The sequence below is a fragment of the Portunus trituberculatus genome, chromosome 39, assembly GCF_017591435.1.
Source record: "Portunus trituberculatus isolate SZX2019 chromosome 39, ASM1759143v1, whole genome shotgun sequence".
Taxonomy (NCBI): Eukaryota; Metazoa; Arthropoda; class Malacostraca; order Decapoda; family Portunidae; genus Portunus; species Portunus trituberculatus.
In genome coordinates this window covers 17,778,279-17,801,650 of record NC_059293.1, presented here as the reverse complement: position 1 = coordinate 17,801,650, position 23,372 = coordinate 17,778,279, and the positions used below count along the sequence as shown (strand labels likewise).

General features: G+C 43.2%; 1 protein-coding gene across 2 annotated transcripts in view; it reads right to left on the bottom strand.

Annotated features, from left to right (window-relative positions):
* Positions 1-23,372, bottom strand: part of LOC123515690 (nephrin-like) — a 124,585-nt gene that overhangs the window by 15,159 nt on the left and 86,054 nt on the right. For both annotated transcript variants that reach the window (XM_045274515.1, XM_045274516.1), the window contains exons 6-9: positions 13,334-13,681; positions 12,798-12,949; positions 9,311-9,452; positions 591-721 (exon numbers count right to left, since the gene is read on the bottom strand). In XM_045274515.1, coding sequence (XP_045130450.1) covers positions 591-721; positions 9,311-9,452; positions 12,798-12,949; positions 13,334-13,681 — 773 coding nt within the window. The remainder of the gene's footprint in view (positions 1-590; positions 722-9,310; positions 9,453-12,797; positions 12,950-13,333; positions 13,682-23,372) is intronic.

Sequence of the window (23,372 nt, the reverse complement as noted above, 5' to 3'; positions counted from 1 at the left end):
CCCCATTGTGGCTTCTCGAATCAGTCAATCACTTAGTCACACAGTCAGTTAATATTTCTCCCTGTACTCTTACTGAGGAGCCTCTCATGAAACACTCCTTAAATATTTCTTCTCACTGGCGATATAATGTGGGTGTTGTGGCTCAGTTAACCCCTTCAGCATACCATGACGCGTTTTGGTATTCATTCTGGTGACTATCTGGTGATTTTATACAGCTTCAGAAATATATGTGGGAGTACCAGGACGTGTTTCCATATTCATTCTGCTTACTATTTGGTCGTTTTATGTACCTTCAGAAAGTTATGTGGGGATTAAAATAGTGAAGACTGTGGCCAATAATTTTCTGACCTCCATAGATCCTTCCAAATGTCAATAGAATAGTCTAATTGTACACAAATCTCAAAGTAAAATGTGTCCCAATACCGAAGGGGTTAATCAGTCACTCATTCAGCCAGTCAGTTAGTTAGTCCTCTTTTTGTGGCTCTTAAAATGAATCTATTCAGTCAATCATTCAGTAAACTAGTCCTCTCCTTACAACTTTGCATCACTCACTCACCCAATCGGTTACTGAATCCTCTCTCAGTACTCACATTGTGGCGCCAGGTGACGTGCAAAACAGGTGGGTTGGCGTGGACGGAACACTCGAAGTACACGTCATCTCCTTCTTTGATATTTGTGGCGTCCAGTGAGGAACCGAACCTGGCTGTGGCGGTGGGCAGGTCTGTGGAATAGGAAAGAGGGACCCTGTTAGTGCTGTTAGTGTGGGTTAATTAAAACACTGCGGAAGATAGATCTGATTGTAGAGGATGGGAGAAGGAATTAGGAGGAAAAAAGAGTATTGCATTGATACCGGAGAGTGTGGATGTGTGAGTGGAAACCGGAGGAGTAGGGAAGGAAAAGGAAGTAAGGAAAGAAAAGGGATAGAATTGTGGGATATGAAGAAAGGAAGGGAGTAAATTCAGGTGCGAGGGAAAGAATAGAAGGAATGGAGAAAGAGGAACAAGGAAGGGTAAGAAAGGAACGGAAGGTGAAAGAGAAGGATGACACCGTGGGATGGAAGGGAAGGACGGAGATGTAAGAGCAAGAATAATAAAAGGAAGAGGATGACAAGGTGAACTGACGGAAGAGCAGGCGATGGCAGGGCAAGTGTGGAGGGAGGGAAGAAATGGAAGTGCGCGAGGAGATAAAATATTTAATAGGGAAATGAATTTTGAAGACTACATTACCATAAATTTTACTTAAACTTCAGTCATCACCGAGGAGGAGGAGGAGGAGGAGGAGGAGGAGGAGAAGGAGGAGGAGGAGAGGAATATAAACAAGAACACAGCAACAAGTGATAACAAAACTCATGGGACGTCTGTATATCCAGCATTAAATCTCACTCGTTGATCCTTATCCTGTCACGTGGGAAAAGGAAGCCAAATTGCCAACAAATTCATTCCCGGCTATTTATTGTTTAGAGAAAGCGTTTGATAGAGGGCCACATAAAATACTATTGCCTAAACTGCTCCCCTCGCGGCGTTATCGACAGCCAGTGACCGCTGAGAAGAAATTGGGTTCGTGGGTTGCCTGCCGCTGCCACTCCTTCCACCCACACACTGCACTGCTACACTCCACCCTTCTATTCCAGTCCACCTTATCCTTTTGTGTACCGGTGGAGCTTTTGTTTTCGTTGCTCAGATGTCTCCCGGTCCATTCCACTTCACTTTTCCATGTATCGGTGGATTCAATACTGGAACACATTTTTACCTTGAGATTTGAGTATGATTAGACTATTTTATTGGCATCAGCAAGGGTCTATATAGGTCAGAAGATTAATGGCCACAGTCTTCACTATTTTAATCCCTCATATAAGTTTCTAAAGCTGTATAAACTCCCCAAATAGTAAGCAGAATGAATATGGAAATGCGTCATGGTACTGAAGGGGTTAAACTGGGGTGGATTGATACTGGTGTGTGTAGGTAACTCCTCACACTGTAGACTCGTACTAAGGAGAGGACCGCGTGAAGTGAACAGCAGCCGCAGAGTGACGTAATAATAACTCGGCACTCGATTATAGGAAAGGATTAAGCACAGGCAACCCCGAGGTGGAATAATGACCAATGAATATTCTACCGATAAAATTTTCCATCGACTGCGAGGAAGTGAGTAAAATATCAACCGAATTGTATATAGGCTTCGTTTCCATGAATATAAACGACAGCCAGTCTTGAACGTTCTCTCTCTCTCTCTCTCTCTCTCTCTCTGTGGAAAAAAATGTGAGAAGGAATAGGAAGTTGAAGGAAGAACAGGAGTGAGAGAATTAATAGGGTATGGAAGAGAGGAGGAATGTGAAAAGAAATAGGAATTAGAAGAAGAAGGACATGAGTGCTAGAAGGAATAGGAGAAAGAAGAAAAAAAAGGAATAGAAGAGAAGGAGTAGGAGGTGAAATAGAAGGTGGAATGCGGTAATGAATAGGGTACGTAAGAAGAGGAGAAATACGAAGAGAGAAATGCAGATAAAAAATGAAGAGAAGGGATAGACGGGAGAAGAGAAGAGAAGAAGGAGGAGATAACAGATGTCTGATAAAAAGGAATAGAATGTAGAAGAGAAGGAATAGGAGATGAAATAGAAGGAGGAGAATGAGTGCGATAATGAAAAGGAGAAATACGAGGAGATAACGGAAAATAAAAAAGAAGACAAGGGATAAACGGGAGAAGAGACGAAGAAGGAGGAGGTAACAGATGTCTAGGGAGCGGGTGAAAAATACTGCGAGGAGTGGCGGTGTGGGGCCAAGGACAGCCGAAACACCTGCATCCATTCATTCTCCCACCGGCAGTCTGGGTAACGATCCCTCCATCCTTCCTTCCTTGACCTCCTTGCGCCGCCACAACCATATCGTACCTCACCGTATCCCTCCAAGACGATACTTCCATTTTCTTTCTACTCGCATGTATACTTTCCCTACGTGAATCACAGCTAATCTCTTCCACCTGGACGCATTTTCATATTTATTCTGCTTTCTGTTTTGGCGATTTTATACAGCTTCAGAGACATATGGTGGGATCAGAATAGTAAAGGGCTCTGGCCATTATTCTTTTGACCTCCATAGACGCTTCCTAATGTAAATGAAATCGTCTAATGGTACCTCAAAAAATCAAGGTAAATATGCGTCTCAGTATTGAAGGAGTTAATAATGAATATATTTACGAGTTGATATCTCTATATGTCGGTCTATATTTTGCATTATATATTTTTTTATTTTCTCTGATGTTGATATTCGGCAACACAGGGAGAAAATGGTATGACGTTGTATTTATTTTAACCCCTTCAGTACCATGGCGCGTGTCCATATTCGTTCTGGTTACTATTTGGCGATTCTATACAGCTTCAGAAACTTAAAATAGTGAAGACTGGCCATTAATCTTCTGACCTCCATATACCCTTCCTAATGTTAATAAAATATTCTAATCGTACATTGATCAAGGCAAAAATGTGTCCCAGTACTGAAGGGGTTTAAGGGTTAAGGAAATTACAGTGTCCTCCTTAAGGTTTCTGTCTGAGTTTAAAGTGTAGCTGCCTCCCATTCCTCATTCCTTCCGCTTTAGACCCTCGGCAGTTCTGGTGTTCCCTCGTCCGCTTTCCTCGTATCATAATTTCCCCGTATTTAATTTGCGCGCAGTCTTCACTTTGTGTTTGGGGCGCGTCACGGCAGCTGGTGGCGCGCCAACCCAACATTCTCCATTTCTGTCCTGCAGCCTGTCACTTATTATACTCAGCTTCCCTTTTCAGCTGCAGTCTTATTTCCCCTGACTCGCCTGTCTTTTCCGTCCTGCCAGTCGGAGGGAGTCAGGCTTCTGTGAAATCATCCGCGCCATATTTCAGCGAGCCGTCATGTGACATTGGTGTAATAATTTTAAGGGTCGTGTTGTTGGCTCGAGTGACGTAGCTCGGCGCGAACCATTATGATGCTGTGGCTTTTCCTGGAGCTCAGATAAGTTTTCTTTGGGTAGATTACGTGAAAGTCTGCAATACACAACCAAGAGCGAAGGGAATGATGGAACACTTCACCCTTTCACTGCGATGCAAAAAATTACCAAGACCAAAACCAGTGCGTGATGATTTTTTGACGCATCTACAAGACAAATAGCGACAAAAGGAGAATACATTTTGCAATATCCTTCCAGTTCAAAGAGTGGATGTATCTCTAGATCATAAAAGTCTCTGTACCGCGGCAAATTTTAAACCTCAATGATTTCCAGTGGAGCTCGTTAGAATAAGTTCAGAGGATACAGCGAGATGTTTAAGCGTACGAGCCATTGAGCTGAGTGTGAGATGGTATGTGATGGCCAGGCGAGATCAAGACTGACTGGAATTTATGATGATTTTCAAAGCACTAGACCCTGATGGCGGCTAGACATTTTATATTGATTTACGAAGCAGAGGTGCAGTGTTATTCTTTCCGCATAGTTCCCAGCAATAATAAATTTACAAAATTCCGTGAAGCTAGATATATCTCATGACCTCTGAATTTCCGCATCTTTTGAAGCATCTTATCTTTTGTTTTCTTTGTCTTTCTGTCCTCCTTCTCTTCCAGACGTTGTTTACTGAAGCCACTTTTTCCCTCAGATGTTTGCTTAAACTTCAGCACGAGACGAGGCTGCAGTTTTTCCTCATCTTCTTCAATCAGAGTATTGCTGTTATTGAAAAAAATAGTCTTTATTTTCTTTCATAACACTCCCCAAAGAGAAAGAATGAAAGCTTAACCTTGATCGTGTTTTCGTGTCTTGAAATAAAACCTTAACATTAATTTTTCCTTGACCCCGAAATAAACTTATCCATCTTGTCCTGAAAAACTGTTCCTCCATGCGAACATTTACTTACCTCTGCGTTTTATCTTCCAACGAAATCAACATTTTCTCCCACATAAAAAAAAAAAAATGATCTTAATTCCATTTAAGTACATTGTATCTTCAGCGAGGTTTTCATTAGTAGGACTTGATAATAAACACATCATTTCCCCTTTCGTTCTAAAAATCCTTTCACAAACACGTAAGTCTGTCACATGAGCACACTTTCCTAGATAACAAGTGACTCAAACCCTCCCTCGTACCCTCAACATCCTCCGACAGTCCCTCACGTAATCACCACCTTTCCCTTGATAATAAACGACATGCTTTTTATCTTCCCTCTTACTCTAAACGTTCCCTTCCTCTCCTTTACACACACACACACACACACACACACACACACACACACACACACACACACACACACACACACACACACACACACACACACACACACACACACACACACACACACACACACACACACACACACACACACACTCTCTCTCTCTCTCTCTCTCTCTCTCTCTCTCTCTCTCTCTCTCTTGCTCCTAGATAGTAAATGACACCTAACTATCGTCCATCTTTCTCTAAGCATCGTGGGACTCTTCTTTACAAAAAATCCTTCAGTTCTATTCGTCCAGTAAATCGCCTGTGTTGAAGTTAAGCGTGTTTGGCAATGCAGCACGTCACCTCCTCTCTCCCCGCGCTGTGTCCATGTGTTGGTGCCTCGTTCACACCTTTATAGCGGGCATTTTCCATGAATGGGTGTGTTTCGCTCGCTCTTACCAAAGTTGCAGGCTGTTCATCATATCTCCTCTCTCCCTTTCATTGTCTCACTCTAATCTTTTACCATCCGCCGTGATGCTGCGTCCCGTGCTCCCATCAATCGTTATCACCTCGCATATTATTCTACTAAACTTGCTAAATGTGCCCCCATCTATTCCTGCGTCCTGCTGCTCTTACTTCCACCTTCACTGTTTCGCTTCCATTGTTCACATTGCCTCGTTATATAAACCTTTGCTACTTCTGCTGTGTATTGTACCTCCTGTTTCTGCATCTTTAACCCTTTCAGTACTGGGACGCATTTTTATCTTGAGTTTTGGGTATGACTAGACAATTTTATTTACATTAGGAATTGTCTATGGAGGTCAGAAGATTAATGGCCGCAGTCTTCACTACTTTATTCCCCAACGTGAGTTTCTGGAGATGGATAAAATCACTAAATAGTAACCAGAATGAATATGGAAATGCGTTAAATAGGTTAAAGTAAGGATTGAGAAATGCACTCGTTCTCATTTCTCTATTTATATTTCCTTGCGTATTATGGAAAAAAAAAGGTTCCTTCCTAATTTCTCCTGCAACAGCAAATGACTTGAGCACTTTTAAGTAAGACGATCAAGCCACGCTCAGAACTTTAATGGACTTGTTGTACGTGGGCTTCTCTCGATATTTTTCATGGTGTGAGGCATTACTGGGCTTTCTTTCCTTATTTACGAGTAGAGTTTTCATTTTCCTTGATTTTTCCGTACCATGAGCAAGGATCCACATTTTCAGACCTCACCTCGTCTTATCTCCACTCGTAACAGGCTCCGGTGGAAGTTTTTAGGGTTGTTTTCAGGGTTCTGGTATCAGTTTAACGAGGAAGCTGCGTCTTCAAAGAGAAAAATGTTGCGGAAAACTCAAATCATTATCTCCACTGCGTCTGAAAAATATTCCTTATGAGAGAATAGAGATTTTTAAAAGATACGGTTTAGGGTTTCTATTTCATAAGCGCCTCTGTTGACTCTTAGTACAGGATATGAAGGAACACAAAGGAACGCAGAGAAAGTACAAACAGCAGCATACCTATTGGCCTTTATGAAACTGATGATCTACAATATACTCATCCCTTTGGTGTATTCTTCTTTAATTACTGTTTATTTCAAGACATCTTTACTTGTTCTACAGCCACCTCTAATTTTTAAGCAGCATAAATATTCAGAAATCTCTTCTTTTTGATCCTCTATTTTCTTTCAGATGCTCAAAAAGATTCCATGCATTACTTCTGATGTTGTTTATTGTTTCGATTCGTTGTGAAAGGATTAACCCCTTCGATACTGAGACGCATTTTTACCTTGATTTTTTTTTTATGCGATTAGACGATTTTATTTGCATTAGGAAGACTCTATGGACGTCAGAAGATTAATGGCCAGTCTTCACTATTTTAATCCCCACATAAGTTTCTGAAGCTTTATAAAATCGTCTTATCGTAACCAGAATGAGTATGGAAACGCGTCATGGTACTGAAGGGGTTAAATAAGAAGAAAAATAAAGAATCTCTGACCTAACTGTAATAGAGAGTTACCGTCATATTGTTCACCTGATGCTGTCACTCACTAACTTTTCAATAGAGTTTTTTGAATATTGAAATCGCCAATTGCCTACCCAGCCTTTTATTGAGTGTTGAATACAAATTTTTACGGCGAAAGTCACTGAAATCAGATCGCAGCGAATCTTGGCACTGAAACGTTCTCGAGTCATAAGGAAAGAAAGAAAGAAACGGTTCAATTCAGACTTCTTTATAAGTTCTTTTTCTGTAAATCTGATCTATGTCTTTTTATTTTGATTTCGAAAGTGTTAGCGAAAATGTAGTGAATTGGCTCTTGTGTATGTATTGGGGGAAGGGGTAATGCGTGTGCGTGTGCGTGTGTGTGTGCGTGTGCGTGTATGTGTGCGTGTGTGTGTGTGTGTGTGTGTGTGTGTGTGTGTGTGTGTGTGTGTGTGTGTGTGTGTGTGTGTGTGTAAGCCAGCGTGATGTTTCCAGCAGCTCACCTATTTACCATCACCAACATTCACACGTCTCCGAATAACACATGTCGCTTTCCCACATCATGATTTCTAGGGAATTGGCTCTTTTTCCCCACTGATACGTAATTCCCACAAGGCTTTCCTGAAAACACCATATGCACATATCGCGCTCTTTTTACTCGAGTTGCTTACAAAAACCAGTCTGGAGGACGTATCTGACTGTAATTATTCCAGGCTTGTCGCTGCGGAAATCCTGTCGCCGCCCGTGGCTGAAAAAGAGCTATATTTTTCCCTCATTTCAAGGTTATGGGAAGTGTATTGGCTGTGTGGCTTTACAAAATACGTAGATTTCTTGTTACAGAACTGGATGTAAATATTGTATTGAATGTACGTATATGCTGGTGTGTTGATTCTATTTCTGCACGTGTGTGTGTTAGGGTGTGTGTGTGTGTGGTGTGTGGGTTTGTCTGCCTGTGTGTCTGTGTGTGTGTATGAATGGCAGGTGACTTGAAGAACCTAAATTGAAGCACGTAACCACAACTCCGCTACTTTTGATAGACTCTAGTTTTAATGACACGGATGTTTAAGTGTGTTTTCACTGTTTTAATGCGAGGTAGATATCTTGTTACGGAATTAGATGTGAATGTTGTATTGGATGTATATGCTGGTGTGTTGATTCTGTTGCTGCACGTGTGTGTGTGTGTGGAGGGGGGGGTGTGTGTATGGGTTGTGTGCCTGTGTGTGTGGGTTGTGTGCCTGTGTGTGTGGGTTGTGTGCCTGTGTGTCTGTGTGTGTGTATGAATATATGACTGGAAGGACCATAATTTGAAACACCTAACCACACCTCGACTGCTTTTGATAGCCTGTAGTTGAAATGACAAGAATGTTTATGTGTGTTTTTACTGTTTTAAAAGACCCTGATAATCATCTCTGTGGTGTTTGAAAATAGTCGTGATGAGAGAGCAAAGCGTTTCTATGCCTCCTCTATGCATAGGACTTTTTACTTACTCTCGTCCCTCTGTGCTGTCCATCTCACTCATTCAAATTAACCGGTAACCTTCACTCTTTCACCCCTTCCACTGATAAAACTGTGCCAACCTGCTTCTAATATTTTCCCGGAAGCTAGATTTACCTGTTTTCAAAATATAAGCTTTGAGAAAAACGTCAAAATTAGCAGGCATTATTATTTTTGTTTCTATCATGTTTTTTATACCCTTAGTCAGCTTCCCTCACATAAAGAAATCATTTAACCCCTTCAATACCATGACGCGTTTCCATATTCATTCTGTTTACTATTTGGTGACTTTATACAGACAGCTTCAGAAACCTATATGAGGGATTAAAACATTGAAGAGTGTGGCCATTAATCTTCTGACCTCCATAGACTCTTTATAATGTCAATAAAATGGTCTAATCTCACACAAATCTCAAGGTAAAAATGTGTCCCAGTATCAAAGAGTTTAAACTATCCCCTCCTCGCATTTCACCGGAAGTTTTTCATTCGCAAGGCCATGGCGTGTCTGGCTGGGGGATTCCTTGTCTCGTCGCTGTCAGGAACACGAGTTTGCACCAGCAATCATCTGTTAATTGGCGGCTGAGCATTACCGTAGTGTCGATGGGTACCACTAGACCCACACCACACGCTGCTCCCTAACTTAACCTAACCCACGCCACTCCCAGCGGTACTTACAGTGAACGGTGAGGTTAACGGTGTCCTCCAAGGCTGAGAGGTCGGCATGGGTCTCTGCCAGGCACCTCAGCATTGCGTCATCATGCTCCGGTTGCGGCGTGAAGACTAAGCTGCTGGTGGTGATATTCCCGTCCCCTGAAGTCTGCAATGGCGGGAAGACGAAGCGTGAGGGAAAGCAGCGTGTCGGTGATGGGAAAGGGATGGGAAAGCGGTGAAATGAAGGGAAATGAGGAAGAGAAGGGAATAAGGGAGAGAAATGATATGGGAGAAGAAGTAAAATTGAGAAGGTATATAAAAGACAAAAGGAAAGGAAAGGGATGAGGTTAAGAAGAGGAAGAGAAGAGGAGGGAAGAGAAGGGAGGGGAAGAGAAAGGAGTTGTATATTGACGTAGAGAGAGAGAGAGAGAGAGAGAGAGAGAGAGAGAGAGAGAGAGAGAGAGAGAGAGAGAGAGAGAGAGAGAGAGAGAAAGTTGCTGGAGGGAGGAAGTAAGGCGGAAGATATTAAATACTCTCTCTCTCTCTCTCTCTCTCTCTCTCTCTCTCTCTCTCTCTCTCTCCTTCAGTGTAATCGACCCTGAAGGTGTGAATGTGATCTCGTTGCCTTGCCTTCCTCTTCGCCCTCCACTTGCGTCCTAGTGCGTGACGGCCCCAACTAGTCGTTTAAGCGCCGCTCACGACCGTCAAGCAATCACACTCATGTATTTAACGCTCATTCAGAACCTCCTTGCGCCATGAAGTGTGATGCTGGTGCTCTCAAGGGAGTTTCCGGGTGTTCAGCACTACGCATCCACGACCCGGTGCTAACTTTGGATGTATCATGACTCTAGTACAGTGTTATGCAGGGCTGGCTTTCCTGTGCCCGTCTTTGTGGGTTTGTGGTGTGTGGTGTTCATTATATTCTGATCTGTGTGTGTGTGTGTGTGTGTGTGTGTGTGTGTGTGTGTGTGTGTGTGTGTGTGTGTGTGTGTAGGATCTTTTTCTTCCCGTCTTGGTGTTTTGATTGTGTGTGTTTATTTGTGTGTTGTGTAAGGATGTTTGAGTTTGTGGTGTTATGTAGGGACTGGTTGTGCTGTGTGTGTGCTGTGTCTATGCTGTGTGCTATTTATTGCGTTCTCAGCTGTGAGTGTAAGGATCTTTCTGTGTCTCTTTTGAGTGTGATGGTGTCTGTTTATTCACCATCGTTGGGTAGGGCTGTGTAGAGCTGCCTATTGTAAGATCTGCATATTGTCTTCTCTCTCTCTCTCTCTCTCTCTCTCTCTCTCTCTCTCTCTCTCTCTCTCTCTCTCTCTCTCTCTCCTGATGCTGTGTCGGTGTCTGTCTATATCCTGACCCGTGTTGTATGCAGTACCCCACATTCCAGGCGTGACCCTTCCATCAATAGACTAAACGTGTGGGCAGTATTGATTCATCCGTCACTGAATACCGAGACTTGAAGGGTAATGGCTGTGATGGGCTTGCAGTGTGTGGTAGACGTGGGTTTCAGTGACTAAAGCACGTGCTGTGAGGTATGTATGAAGTATTACAATCTTTTCTGCTATAGAGGTCTTAGAACCGAGCTGTGTATTTCGTGTGCAGTGTTAATATTTGAGTTTTTGAATCCAGATCCTACTTTTACTGTCACCATTTGAGGTATGTATAAAATATTACAACCTTTCTTGCTATAATGATGTTAGAATCGCGCTGTGTTTGTCGTGTGTATTGTTGATAATTGTGCTTTTGAATTCAGACGCTACTTTTACTGTCACTATTCTCTTCGCGTCACCTTGTCTACGCCCTAAAGTAAGGAAAAATGATGTATATTAAGGTTTTAATGTGTGATCCTACTTGAATTACTTGTCTTCGAAGGTAAATGCTACTGTTGCTTCTACCACCACCGCCACCAAGTCTTCTCCACACAGGAAACATGCTGTATGCTATCTATAAAAAGAGTAACGTAACAAATGTCAGAGAAATGTCTTTGTGGTCGCCGTGGTATACAGTGGAACCATGCGCGCTTTGGGATCCGAGGTCTGAGTGCAGGTTGGGCTTCCTCACTAAGGGCAACGGTTTCCTAGCGGGTGGGCTTTGAGATAGGAGGTACCCCAAAAAAGTATCCCCTTTAGCCCAGAAATTCCCGTGAAAAGCCCACATGGTATAAATAAAAAAAATGGTATAAATAAAGCAAAAGACAAAATACCACACAGAGAACAGCAAAGATAAAACATTGGGAGCCTTTAAAGAGACTAGCGATATGATTCCACTTGCACCACTTGCACTCTGAACCTTATAACCTCAACCACTACCACCACCACCACCACCACCACCACTCCCGTCACCATGTCTTCTACGGGCTTTACGGGCTAATCTCCACGTTTCCGCTCAGCTTCTGTGCTTTTTTTACGTGTTTTTTTGTATCGGGGATTAAACTTTTCGAACTTGGCGACTCTCGAGGACGGAAGTAAGTCTCTGCCCGGATGAAATTTGCCCATCCGAGAATGCAAAGTTGTATTGTTGTAAAAGTGTGCTCCCATTTCGCCTCTCCCTTCCCTCTCCCTATGTTACTGGTACTTTTGTGTGGCCCTAGTTGACAGTCTCTCTCTCTCTCTCTCTCTCTCTCTCTCTCTCTCTCTCTCTCTCTATGTCGTGTAGTTCGTGTTTTTTATGCTGTTTTTTTTTTTTTTTAGTTCTTTTTCTTATCATGTCCCTCTAGTCTTTTTTTTTCCTGTTTTTCATTTTTTTTGCACCTTCTAGTTTGTACTTTTTTTTTAATCCAATACCGTCACTTTTTTTCTTTTCTAGTGTATTTTTGTCTGTTAATCCATGTTTCTTTGTATCTTGCATCACTACTCTTTTTTTTTTTTTTTTTACTTTTTCTTTTGTGTCGCAATCTGTATTTCTTTTCTCGTGTTTCTACATCTTTGTATTTCTTGTTTCCAGCTTCTTGTCCCATTGTTCTTTGTGTCTCCCTCCAGCTCCCTGTACTCTATTGTATCTCTTTTTTACGTCTTAAGTTCTTCAGTCCTTTCTATTCCTTATCCTCAGGTTCTTGTGTTCCTTGTCACTTGTCTCAGCAGAATGTCGCTAGTCCCAGTTACTTTGGCAATTCCGTATTCCTAGCCCCTTGTAATCTCTAGACCCTTGTAATCTGTCACCATTCTTCTAATTACCTATTTTCTTAGCTTCTTGCCCTGACCACCATGTCGTATTCTGTTTATGTTTTTTTATTCTGCCTCTTAGTGTTTCTAGCGTCCTGCACGTTATGTCCTTCCCTGTCCATGTCCGTACCTTGTTTCTAGTCCTGCTCTGTCCATATTTACCCTGTCTTTTAGTATTTCTAGTGCCTTAAACTTCATTTTTGTATGTCCTATCCTGCTCATGTCCCAATCCCTTATCCCTAAATATTTCTAGTGTCTTAAATGTCATACCCTATCCACGTGCATCGTCATTGGCCCGTAGTGTTTAGTGCCATACCTAACGCTGTCCACTCCACTATCCCAGGATCACTTACCGCATCAGTAGCCGTGAGCAGTCTGGTATTGTTGAGGTACCAGATAATGGTGGGCGGCGGACGGGATCCCCTCACCTCGCACACCACGCGGTACTCCCTGCCGGCCATCAGCGGCTGCTCAGGCCCCGTCACCTCCACTGACAACGCTGGAACTGGAAGGGAAACAGTGGTGGGACGAGGTGGGGTCAAGATGGGGTCGTGTATGTCGGGGAGGAGACTTTGGTTGGGGTCAGCTGTTTGGGATAGAAGGCGTGTGGGATTCTGTGTGAGTGGGGGTAAGAGAAGTGGGCTGTAGGTTAGATCTGTGGGGATGGTAAGGTGTGGATAGTTGAGGATCAGGTATGTGAGATATGCATGTGGATATGTGTGTGTGTGTGTGTGTGTGTGTGTGTGTGTGTGTGTGTGTGTGTGTGTGTGTGTCTGGCTATTACAGGGATGCGGTAACGTGTCCGTGTGTGTGTGTCCCTATATGTGTCTATACCTGTATGTGTCTGTGCTTGTATGTACGTACGCGTGTAAACTCTAATGAGACTTACGGTTCATGTCCACCATCACGACTAACGAGGTGGGCAGCGTCAGGTTATTGTTGGAAGCCTCGCACGTTAGCAGCAACTTGAGGTCGTTCCGCGTGAGAGGGCCCAGCGTGAGGGTGTTGTACGGCTCCCCCTCCGCTACTGACGGGGAGCCTGGGCTGAGGGTGGGCGTCGCGTGGGAGTCTGTTCGTGTTGGCGGCAGGGGCATGTTGAGCTTCGTTGGTACCGTCGTGTTAGTGGCGTCCGTGGCTCCCATTGGTCCTAGTTCATCCGGCGGCTGCGCGTAGGACTCCATGTGGCTGTCCAGGAGGTGTGTGTCCTTGAACCAGACGACAGAGGGGCGTGGGATGCCTGTAGGAGGAGAAATTCAGTACCTCAACACACTTCCGTTTTCTGCTGCCCTCGTCCTCCTCTTCCTCATCCCCCTCCTCCTCTGCAGTGTTCATGAAAGAAATAATGGTTTAAAATATTTTCGTTGGCTGCAAAATATGTGACTTGGTCATTTTCTATCGTGAAAGAAGGAGTATAAAAGACGTAACTCCGTAATACTTTAGATCCTCGTAAGAATTAATGCTACACTCAAAAATAATATAAGCCCGCCATAAGAAAATATATTTATCAAGGTATACTTACGTCCACCGCACACCAAGAAAAGAACGGAAAAGAATGAAGAAAAAATAAAGATAGAATGTACCGCAAATATTTTCTCTCCTTGCTTCGGGGCGGTTTTTCTTCGTGTAAATTTTTAGTGTAACATGAGGGAAAATCTATCTCCACAAGTGCGTTTCCCGCCTTTGTGAACCCTTTCCTGCCTGGACATAAATCTGCTGCCTTGTCTTCCATTTTTACTCCAGTGCAGAGTGAGGACGACGCTGCGAATTTCTCTGTAGCTCTCTGGAGGCACTTGTTTACCTGCGTGTGTGCCTGCGTCCTCAACACACACACACACACACACACACACACACACACACACACACACACACACACACACACACACACACACACACACACACACACACACACACACACACACACACACACACACACACACACACACACACACACACACACACACACACACACACACACACACACACACACACACACACACAAGCAGGATCTCCCCTTCTCCTTACACCTCCTACTTTACATGCATATCACCTTCCCATCCTTCCCGTTTCTCCTTCGCCGGCATGATCTCCACTGCAGCTTCCTCGCACCCAACACCCCGAGATTTGAACCTTGAGCACCATAACATTACCCAAGAGGCGAGCACTCAGCACCACGTAAGAGCTGATGTGACTTGAGCACCGATAAACAAGGGTGTTGCTTCTCTCCTCTCTGTATCTAAGTGTTTGTGCAGGACTGGGTGTTGACTGGCGAGGTATCTGACTGTTTGACTGTTTGTTCACCTTGATGGATGGTTGAACGGCCGGACAGCTTTGGATAATTGGCTGAGGGAAGGTTGGATGTATAGGGTTGGTTAGAAGCCTGGCAGATTGGGTAGGCGGCCGAGTAATGGCTGGTTACTTGATTGACTGTCTTGCAGGAGCGTGGCTGAGTGAGAGAGCTCTGGTGTGACTCTGTGTTTAGTGTGTCTTGCCTCTGCGAGCGAGTGACGGAGGTGGTGTGTGTGGGCTGAGGCTTGCTGGAGAATGGAGGTTGGAGAGTAATGTCTGTTATTCTTACTCTTGCCAGGATTGGATGCTTGTACGGACGAGAGGTTGGAAAGATGTTTTTTCCTCCCGTGTTTTTGTGGGTGAGTGGCGTGGTGCTTATTGGGTCTGGCTTACTGGCGAGACTGATGAGAAGATGAATAGGATGGAAAGATTATAATCCTTTTTGTGTGTGTATTAGCGACTGTTTGTCTTGCTTTTGGACTTATGGAGTGGGTAATGACTGCCTAATATTTTCAGTGAGATGTATAGGAGATGCGAAGAAAAATGAAAATGAAAGGGTTATGTATCTCTCTCTCTCTCTCTCTCTCTCTCTGTATGTGTGTGTCTGTCATTTCGTGAACATGGGGAGAGGAGAGGAGGAAGCATACTGGTAGACTGACAGAAAAAAAAGGTAATATGTTTCTTTTTCCTATATCCTTACACAGACAAGTGGTTAAGTGACAAACATATATAATTACTTTCTCTTTGTCAATAATGATGGCGAGTCCAGGTATGCATTTCAAACTAAAGCAATAATCGTGTTTTTCTTTTCTCTCTGCCTGGTTATGTGGGCGAGAAATAAGAGAAGATAAGGGAAAATACGAGAATATAAGAGAAAAAAATAAAGAAAATGAGAAAATAAGAGAAAAACAAGCGAAAATAAGCGAAAATAAGAGAAAACAAGCCAAAATAAGCGAAAATAAAAGAAAATAAGCGAAGGAGTGAGAGTTGAAAGAGTTGAAGCTTCCCCGTTGCTTGTATGAGTGAGTGACATTGTGCTTTTCTCTTGTGAACCGCGGGGATGATTTGATACAGCTATTTTTTTCCCGATTCGGTTATGCAGGTGAGAGAATAAACGGTGGAGAGAAAGAGTTAGATTTCCCTCTTGTCTTTTACGAGTAGGTGACGGATGCCTTTCTATTTTGCACTGTTGGGGGGAGGTGATGCAAGTTTTTCCCTATCTGGTTTTGTAGGCGAGAGAATAACAGACAGAGTGAAGTTAAAAGGATTACTCTTCAACCTCTCCTTCTATGAGTAGGTGGTAGAGTGCTAGTATATTTTTTGCACTGTTGGGGATAATTCAAGTTTCTTCCTTATGCAGTTATATAGACGAGAGAATAACCGACAGAGTGAAGTTAAAAGGATTGCTCTTCTTCCTCTCTTTTTATGAGTAGATGGCAGAGTGTTTGCATATTTTTACACTAGAGGGAGGGATAATACAAGTTTCTTCCCTATCTGGTTATGTAGACGAGAGAATAAGCGATAGAGTGAAGTTAAAAGCATTACTCTTCAACCTCTCCTTTTATGAGTAATTGATAGAGTGTTGCATATTTTTGCACTTTTTGGGGATAATACAAGTTTCTTCCCTATCTGGTTATGTAGACGAGAGAACAATGGACAGAGTGAAGTTAAAAGGATTACTCTTCTTCCTCTTCTTTTATGAGTAGGTGATAGTGTGCTATAGTAACACCAAAATGTACTGACCCATAAGGTGAGACGGATAATCCCTACGACATTGCCATATATCATTCACTACTTAAACAAAGACAGGTAACAGTTCTTCATTTAACGAAGCGCCGTTACTCTGTTTTCTTTGAAGTAATGGCAGCGTCTTAGGGATTATCTACCTTCCCTTATGGGTCAGTACATTTTGGTTTTGCTACAGTATATTTTTGCACTGGCGCGGATAATTCAAGGTTTTCCCTGTCTGGTTTTGTAGACGAGAGAATAATCGACAGAGTGAAGTTAAAAAAAATTACTCTTCTCCCTCTCCTTTTATGAGTAGGTGATAGAATGGTTGTATTTGGGGCGACAATACAAGTTTTCTCCTATCTGGTTATGTAGACGAGAGAATAAACAACAGAGAAAGAAAATGGTTAAAATTTTTCTCCCTTGCTTTTATGAATAGGACAGAAAGTATTAACCTATTTTGGACTCAGAGTATGGTCATGTTTTTTTTTTCCACTATCTGGTTATGAGGACAAGAAAAGACGAAGCGTAGCAGCGGTAAGGAAACCCACTCATTTATCCTACTTTTACACAAGACGAAGCGTGTTCTAACTGTTTTTTGTACTGTGTTGTGTGGACGGGCGTGCGAGTGACAACCTCCGCTGGTGAAGAAAGGCAGTGTCGCGCTTGGTCCTTTCTCATCCTTGTCCCAGACTCCCCGCTACCTGGTCTGCCTCCTCCTCGTAAAACCTTCCCCCTCTTAAACCCAAACTGCTCGTCATCTTAACATCTCCGCCTTGTCAAAACACCAGGACAAAAAAAAAAAAAAAAAAAAAAAAAGAAACTGTCTCGTGGGAACTCTGGGCGAGCAACAATAAAAAAAAAGGAGAGAAAGAGAGTGAGGGAAATGAATAAATGAATGAGTAAACAGCCAAATTTTGCCTTCTTTCACCCGCTTACTTTCCCTTAGTTCCCCAAAATACGCGGACGGTGAAATCCCTCCCTCTCGCTGAGCTCGGACAGGACAGAGCGAGAGGAGGAGGAGGAGCACCCAGCCTTCCCGTAAGAGGCAGTCTGGGAGTCTCCTGAGATAAGTTGGAGTGAGTTTGGTGCCTGCTGAATTCCTTGCCATGAAAACAACTTGCTACTTTTAGAAGCGAAAACTGAGGAGGTGATTTGGCGGGAGTGAGGGAAGCAGGAGAAGAGAAAAAAAAAGAGGCGGGGAAGAGAGAAAAACTAAATGGAGGGATAGAGAGAAGAAAGTTGAAATGGATGGATGAGATACGAGAGAAGAATAAAGGGAGGAAAGGTAAGGAAATGGAGGAAAAGAGAGGAAGGGTAAGGGAGAGGAGAAAAGAGGAATAGTAATGAAAGTAAAGAAATGAAAGGAGGGAGAGAAATGTATGAAAGAAAGGGAAAGAAAGGAGGAAAAAATACTAGAGAATGAAAATGGGAAGGAAAAAGGGAGAATCAAACAAAAGGGCGAAAGAGGAAAGTAGAGAAAGGGATGAAAGAGGATAAAGACAAGAAGGAAGAACAGAGAAGAAGAAAGAAAGGAAAGTTAAAAGGGAAGATAGGAAGAAGTGAAGAAAAGGAAGAGCAAGGGAGAGAGGGAAGATAAACAAGACATTAGAAGGAAAGATTGAAGAAGGGAAGGAAAGGAGGAAGGGAGAGAATAAAAAAAAGTAAAAAAAGAGAATGATAGAAGAAATTAATATAAAGAAAATTGGGCGAGTACGAGGGAGAGAGAGAGAGAAAAGAGAGAGAGAAGAGAGAAGAAGAGAGAGAGAGAGAGAGAGAGAGAGAGAGAGAGAGAGAGAGAGAGAGAGAGAGAGAGAGAGAGAGACAAGACGAAATTAAAGTAAAAACAAGGGAACGGAAGGAGGAAGGAGACAGGAAAGGAAGGAAGAATGGATGCAAGGAAAGTTAAGGAGGCGAGGAGGACGGAAGAATCAGAGAGAGAGAGAGAGAGAGAGAGAGAGAGAGAGAGAGAGAGAGAGAGAGAGAGAGAGAGAGAGAGAGAGACGTGGAGAAAGTGGGAAATTGGAGAGAGGAGGAAAGAAGAGGACACAAGCTGGCGGCGAGAGCAGAGAATATTGGTTAGTGAAGTAAATAAGCGTTCTTTCCCCATGGTGGTTAGTCTGCTTTGAGTTCGTCGAGGCAAAAGTAATGCAGACTCAGAAACACAGCGTCGCGTTTCCCAAGTGTTGTTTTGGAATTACTCGGGGAAGAGAAAGCCAATAGATTTGCAATAAAAGAAGTGTGTTGCAGGAATTTAAGAGAGAGAGAGAGAGAGAGAGAGAGAGAGAGAGAGAGAGAAAGTATTTTAAATCGTTGTAATTTGCACTCGATTATAAAATGTCTTTTCGGGGATTGAGAAAAGCGACTGACATAAACACACACACACACACACACACACACACACACACACACACACACACACACACACACACACACACACACACACACACACACACACACACACACACACACACATGCAGTATTCCAGGATGCAATCACAGCAATATTTTCTACATTAAGTATATACATAAGAATGAAATAAAAAGATAAGGTAAATCTGGTCGAAAAAAAAGTGAAATCGTAAAATTTTGTGTAATGCATCTCTCTCTCTCTCTCTCTCTCTCTCTCTCTCTCTCTCTCTCTCTCTCTCTCTCTCTCTCTCTCTGGCTAGTAACATTTTTTTTCCATGTTTGACGAGCAGTGAAGTGTGTTGGGCAGAGTGAAAGAGAGAGGAGGTAATGACTTTCAGAGAGAGAGAGAGAGAGAGAGAGAGAGAGAGAGAGAGAGAGAGAGAGAGAGAGAGAGAGAGAGAGAGAGAGAGAGAGAGAGAATTTAGGGTAGTGAGTAATGTCCCCGGTTCATGAGTATATATGTGCCAGGGATATAAATCAAAATGGACCACTCCATTACTCTAACACACCACCACCATCACCATCACTCTGCGCCAGTCACCACCACTCACCCGCCACCACCACCACCACCACCACCACCACCACTGCCACTGCCACTGCCACCTCGTCCATCACCATCATTACCATCATCGTATGTAAGCATTCTTCCTTAGCCTCATAATTTCTTGTCTCTAGTACTATTACTACCACTACTACTACTACTAACACTATTACTACCATCTACATCACTATCATTAATAATTATTTCGCTGGATACCGCACCATCACAATTATCATTCATTAAGCACCATTATCATTACTTACTCCACATCCATCACTCTTACTAACACTATCATCACCAATGCTACACACAAATAGTTGAATTACGTTTGTCCATTTACTACTGTCATCGCCACCAACATCACCACCAGCACCACCACCACCACCACCACCACCACCAACACCACCAAGGCAAAGAAAAGTCTGTGTTTCTTTACTTCAAATTAGATTACCTGTACACTAAGACTGAATTACACTGTGCTGCCTTTTGTGTGATACGGAGAATGAGGTGGAATGTTATGTGTGTGTTGGTATGAGGCAGCAGAGGGGGTGGTGATGATGGTGATGGTGACGTGTGGTGAGATGAGAGACTGTGGTTGTGATATATAGGGAAGGGAATTGTGTTGAGGTGGAGAGTTAGAGTAATAATGTCAGTGGCGTGAAACAAACAAAATTATGGCACTTGTGTTGACGTGTGGTGATGTGACGAACTGTGACTGCGGTAGTGGTGAGGTGTGATGAGGTGAACAATGAAATAAAGTGAAATAAGTGAAATACCAGCAATAATGGTGATGTGCAGTGAGGTGCGGCACTGTGCTGGTGACGTATAGTGCAGTGTGGTGAATTGTGGTGAAGCGAACAATCCGGCAATGACACCAGGTGATATAAAGTGAGACAGGAACAAAATAACAGCAATAGTGAGGATATATGGTGAGGAGGTGCAGTATGTGGTCGCGCTGCGTGGTGTGGGGAGGTGTGGTGATGACATTGGTGAAGATGCAGTAAGTAATAGCAATAGGCCGTTTCCAGAGTGCGTTAGCCCGCGTTCGCATTTTTCCTATCGCAAGAACCTGGCTGAATGAGCGCCTCGGGACAGCCAATAAGCCATCAGCCGTCACTCATCTCGCTGATAACAACAGTCTTCCCGCCTTCCGTGCCTCCCGTCCCTCCTCTGCCTCCCGCCAACGCCACTCTCACCCCAAGACATCGCTACACTATTTTATCACGATGCCTATTTTGCTGACTTTTTTTTCCGTCTATTCTATATTTTTTCTCGTAGTTTTGGCAAAGCTATTGGACGCCATGACGGTTCGTTACACACACACACTGGCGCACACAAACAAAAAAATGATTGTAAGAATATCGCTTCTTTTTCGTATTTGTTATTTTTTTTTTATTTCACGTTTTATCTTTCTTTCTTTTTATATATCTAGATTTTATTTCATTTTTTTGTTTTTCCTGTGCGTTTTCTACGTAGAGCGAGTCACAGTTAATCTATTTAGTATCAGTACGGCGTGTGAGGGAAATAACAAGCAGAACCGCACGCTTTTCACTCAGTTCTGTACTTTTACTATATTGAACTGAACAAAATAGAATAAAAATACATCCTTTGAACTTGACCCCTTCAGTACTGAGACGCATTTTTACCATAATTTTTTCTAGTGTGATTAGACGATTTTATTTACGTAAGAAAGGATCTATGGAGGTCAGAAGATTAATGGCCCAGAGTATTCACTATTCTAATCCCCCCCATAAGTTTCTGAAGATGTATAAAATCGCCAACTAGTAAACAGAATGAATATGAAAACGTGGTATGGTAGTGATGGGGTTAAACAATTCTGCGCATTAATTCAACGTGCGTGCGAGGTGAGAATCTTTACTAACGCACTGCCAGCGGTGAAATGGGCCTTGTTTTGGTGCAAGTTGGCTCGTTTTGTTATCAGACTTCCCAGCGGCTGACTCCTAATGACACCTGCTGGCTGAGTGGCCGCGGCGCCGAGGCCAGGAATTAGCGCCCCTTGGGAACACACTCCTCCCTTCCTCCCAGTGCAAGTCAGCCACATTACAGTGTTGCGATAGTGTGTGTGTGTGTGTGTGTGTGTGTGTGTGTGTGTGTGTGTGTGTGTGTGTGTGTGTGTGTGTGTGTGTGTGCAGTTTTCTTGTCTGTTTATATTCCTATTCTAGTGCTTGTTTGTCTTCTTATTTATCCCTTTTTTATGCAATAGATGCTCTGGTCTAGAAAATTATTAACGTATGAAAAAAAATAGGCACTAAATTTTTTGGTGCTTTATGTACTGTAGGTGCTTTTGGTGATTTATTTGTTCATATACCTCTATGTATTTATTTATCACATTTCTTCCTTTATTTATCTACTCTAGCATCTATTTATCTTTTTATACATCTCACTTCATGCTTCATATTCGAGTGCTTATCTACCTCCATACCTGTTTTGCTTTTTCACATTTTCTTTTTATTTCAATTGCCTCTCACCATCCTGAAGTCATGCACCAAGCTTCTCACTGCACCATACAGACTCTGCTTCCATCTTGCCACACTCAATGTCCAGCCACACTCCCCTCGCACTGTCACCGCTCCACCACGGGCTAGTCATGTTTGCTGGTTTATTTCCTCAACGGGTGTGTCGCGTCTGGGGCAGTAATGCACGCGTGAAGGTCACTAGTGTTGCATAGCCCATTAGTGAGTGAGTGGCTGGTATGCATTCGAGGGAGAAGGTTCCATTAAGTCTGTGTGTGTGTGTGTGTGTGTGTGTGTGTGTGTGTGTGTGTGTGTGTGCATGAGTGGTTGATGCAAAGGATGTGGTGATGCTCCAGTACTTCAGTGTCAATTGGTGGTGAAAACAAATCCGTTTTTCTTTTTGCCGCCGAGCCGATAACTGGAACGGTATAACTCTAACTCTGCTTTTTACAGATACAAACCAAACTACTTTTTCCCTTTTTTTCCATTTTCTCTCCTTAGGCACTTTTCCTTTAATATTTCCCTAATGGAATTAAGAGATAGAGTATATTGAGCAGTGTTTTGTTTTTCTCTGCGTGACCAAGCGGACGTGGGCAGCAACGGCCCATGTAGCTGTCAGGGATCATGTGTGAGGTCACTAGGCACGGGAGGGGATCACCACGACCACTTAGCAGGGATTCCTGGTGTTTACTTGTTTTTCCGATTAAAGTAAAAGCAAAACCTAGGGAGACTGTAAAAAATTTGCTTTCAGTTACCACTTTCTGTTGTTGGAATTTTACGACACTCGCAAACTCATTTCGTCAGGCTGCTTTATAAAAACTCGCAGACTCATGGACTCTTGCGTCTGTCAGCGTTTTGAGTCCTAAAATAGTGCTGACTTTTGTGAAGCAGCCTGCCAAATGTATCACCAGGCGGGTCCCTTTAAGCAGCGGTATTTCAGCCCAGGGGAAGCAGCTAGCAACTCCGGGGAAGGCGGTGAAGCTTGCGACACCAGCGCTCCTAGGGTTAATTACTTCCGTCACTGTAATGCTAATAACACACGGCGCCCGGTGCGTGGATAGCATGCAGTAATTATTTATAACGAGCATACTGCCGCCAGTTATCAGTCCACGGCTTGCGTTGCTGCCTGATGGGACGTGGTGAAGGGACGCCATCCACGCGGTGCCTCGCCCTTCATTATCTTTAGCAGGACTCATGTAACATCCTGCAGGTCCTTCCTATGAGTAAGCTAAGGATCTTTATGAAATTTGTAACACTATCAGCTGATTAAAGAACTATTATACAGCTCTTCTTTCCCACGCTTTTAAATTCACGGAAAGTCTCGTCATAAATGTTCACCGTACACCACCAATACTGCACACCACACCACCAACACTGCACACTACATGTGACGCACGGCCACCACCACCATCACCACCATTACCACCACCACCAACAACAACAATAATACCCCACAGCACCAATATCACACACATTACCAGCATCCCG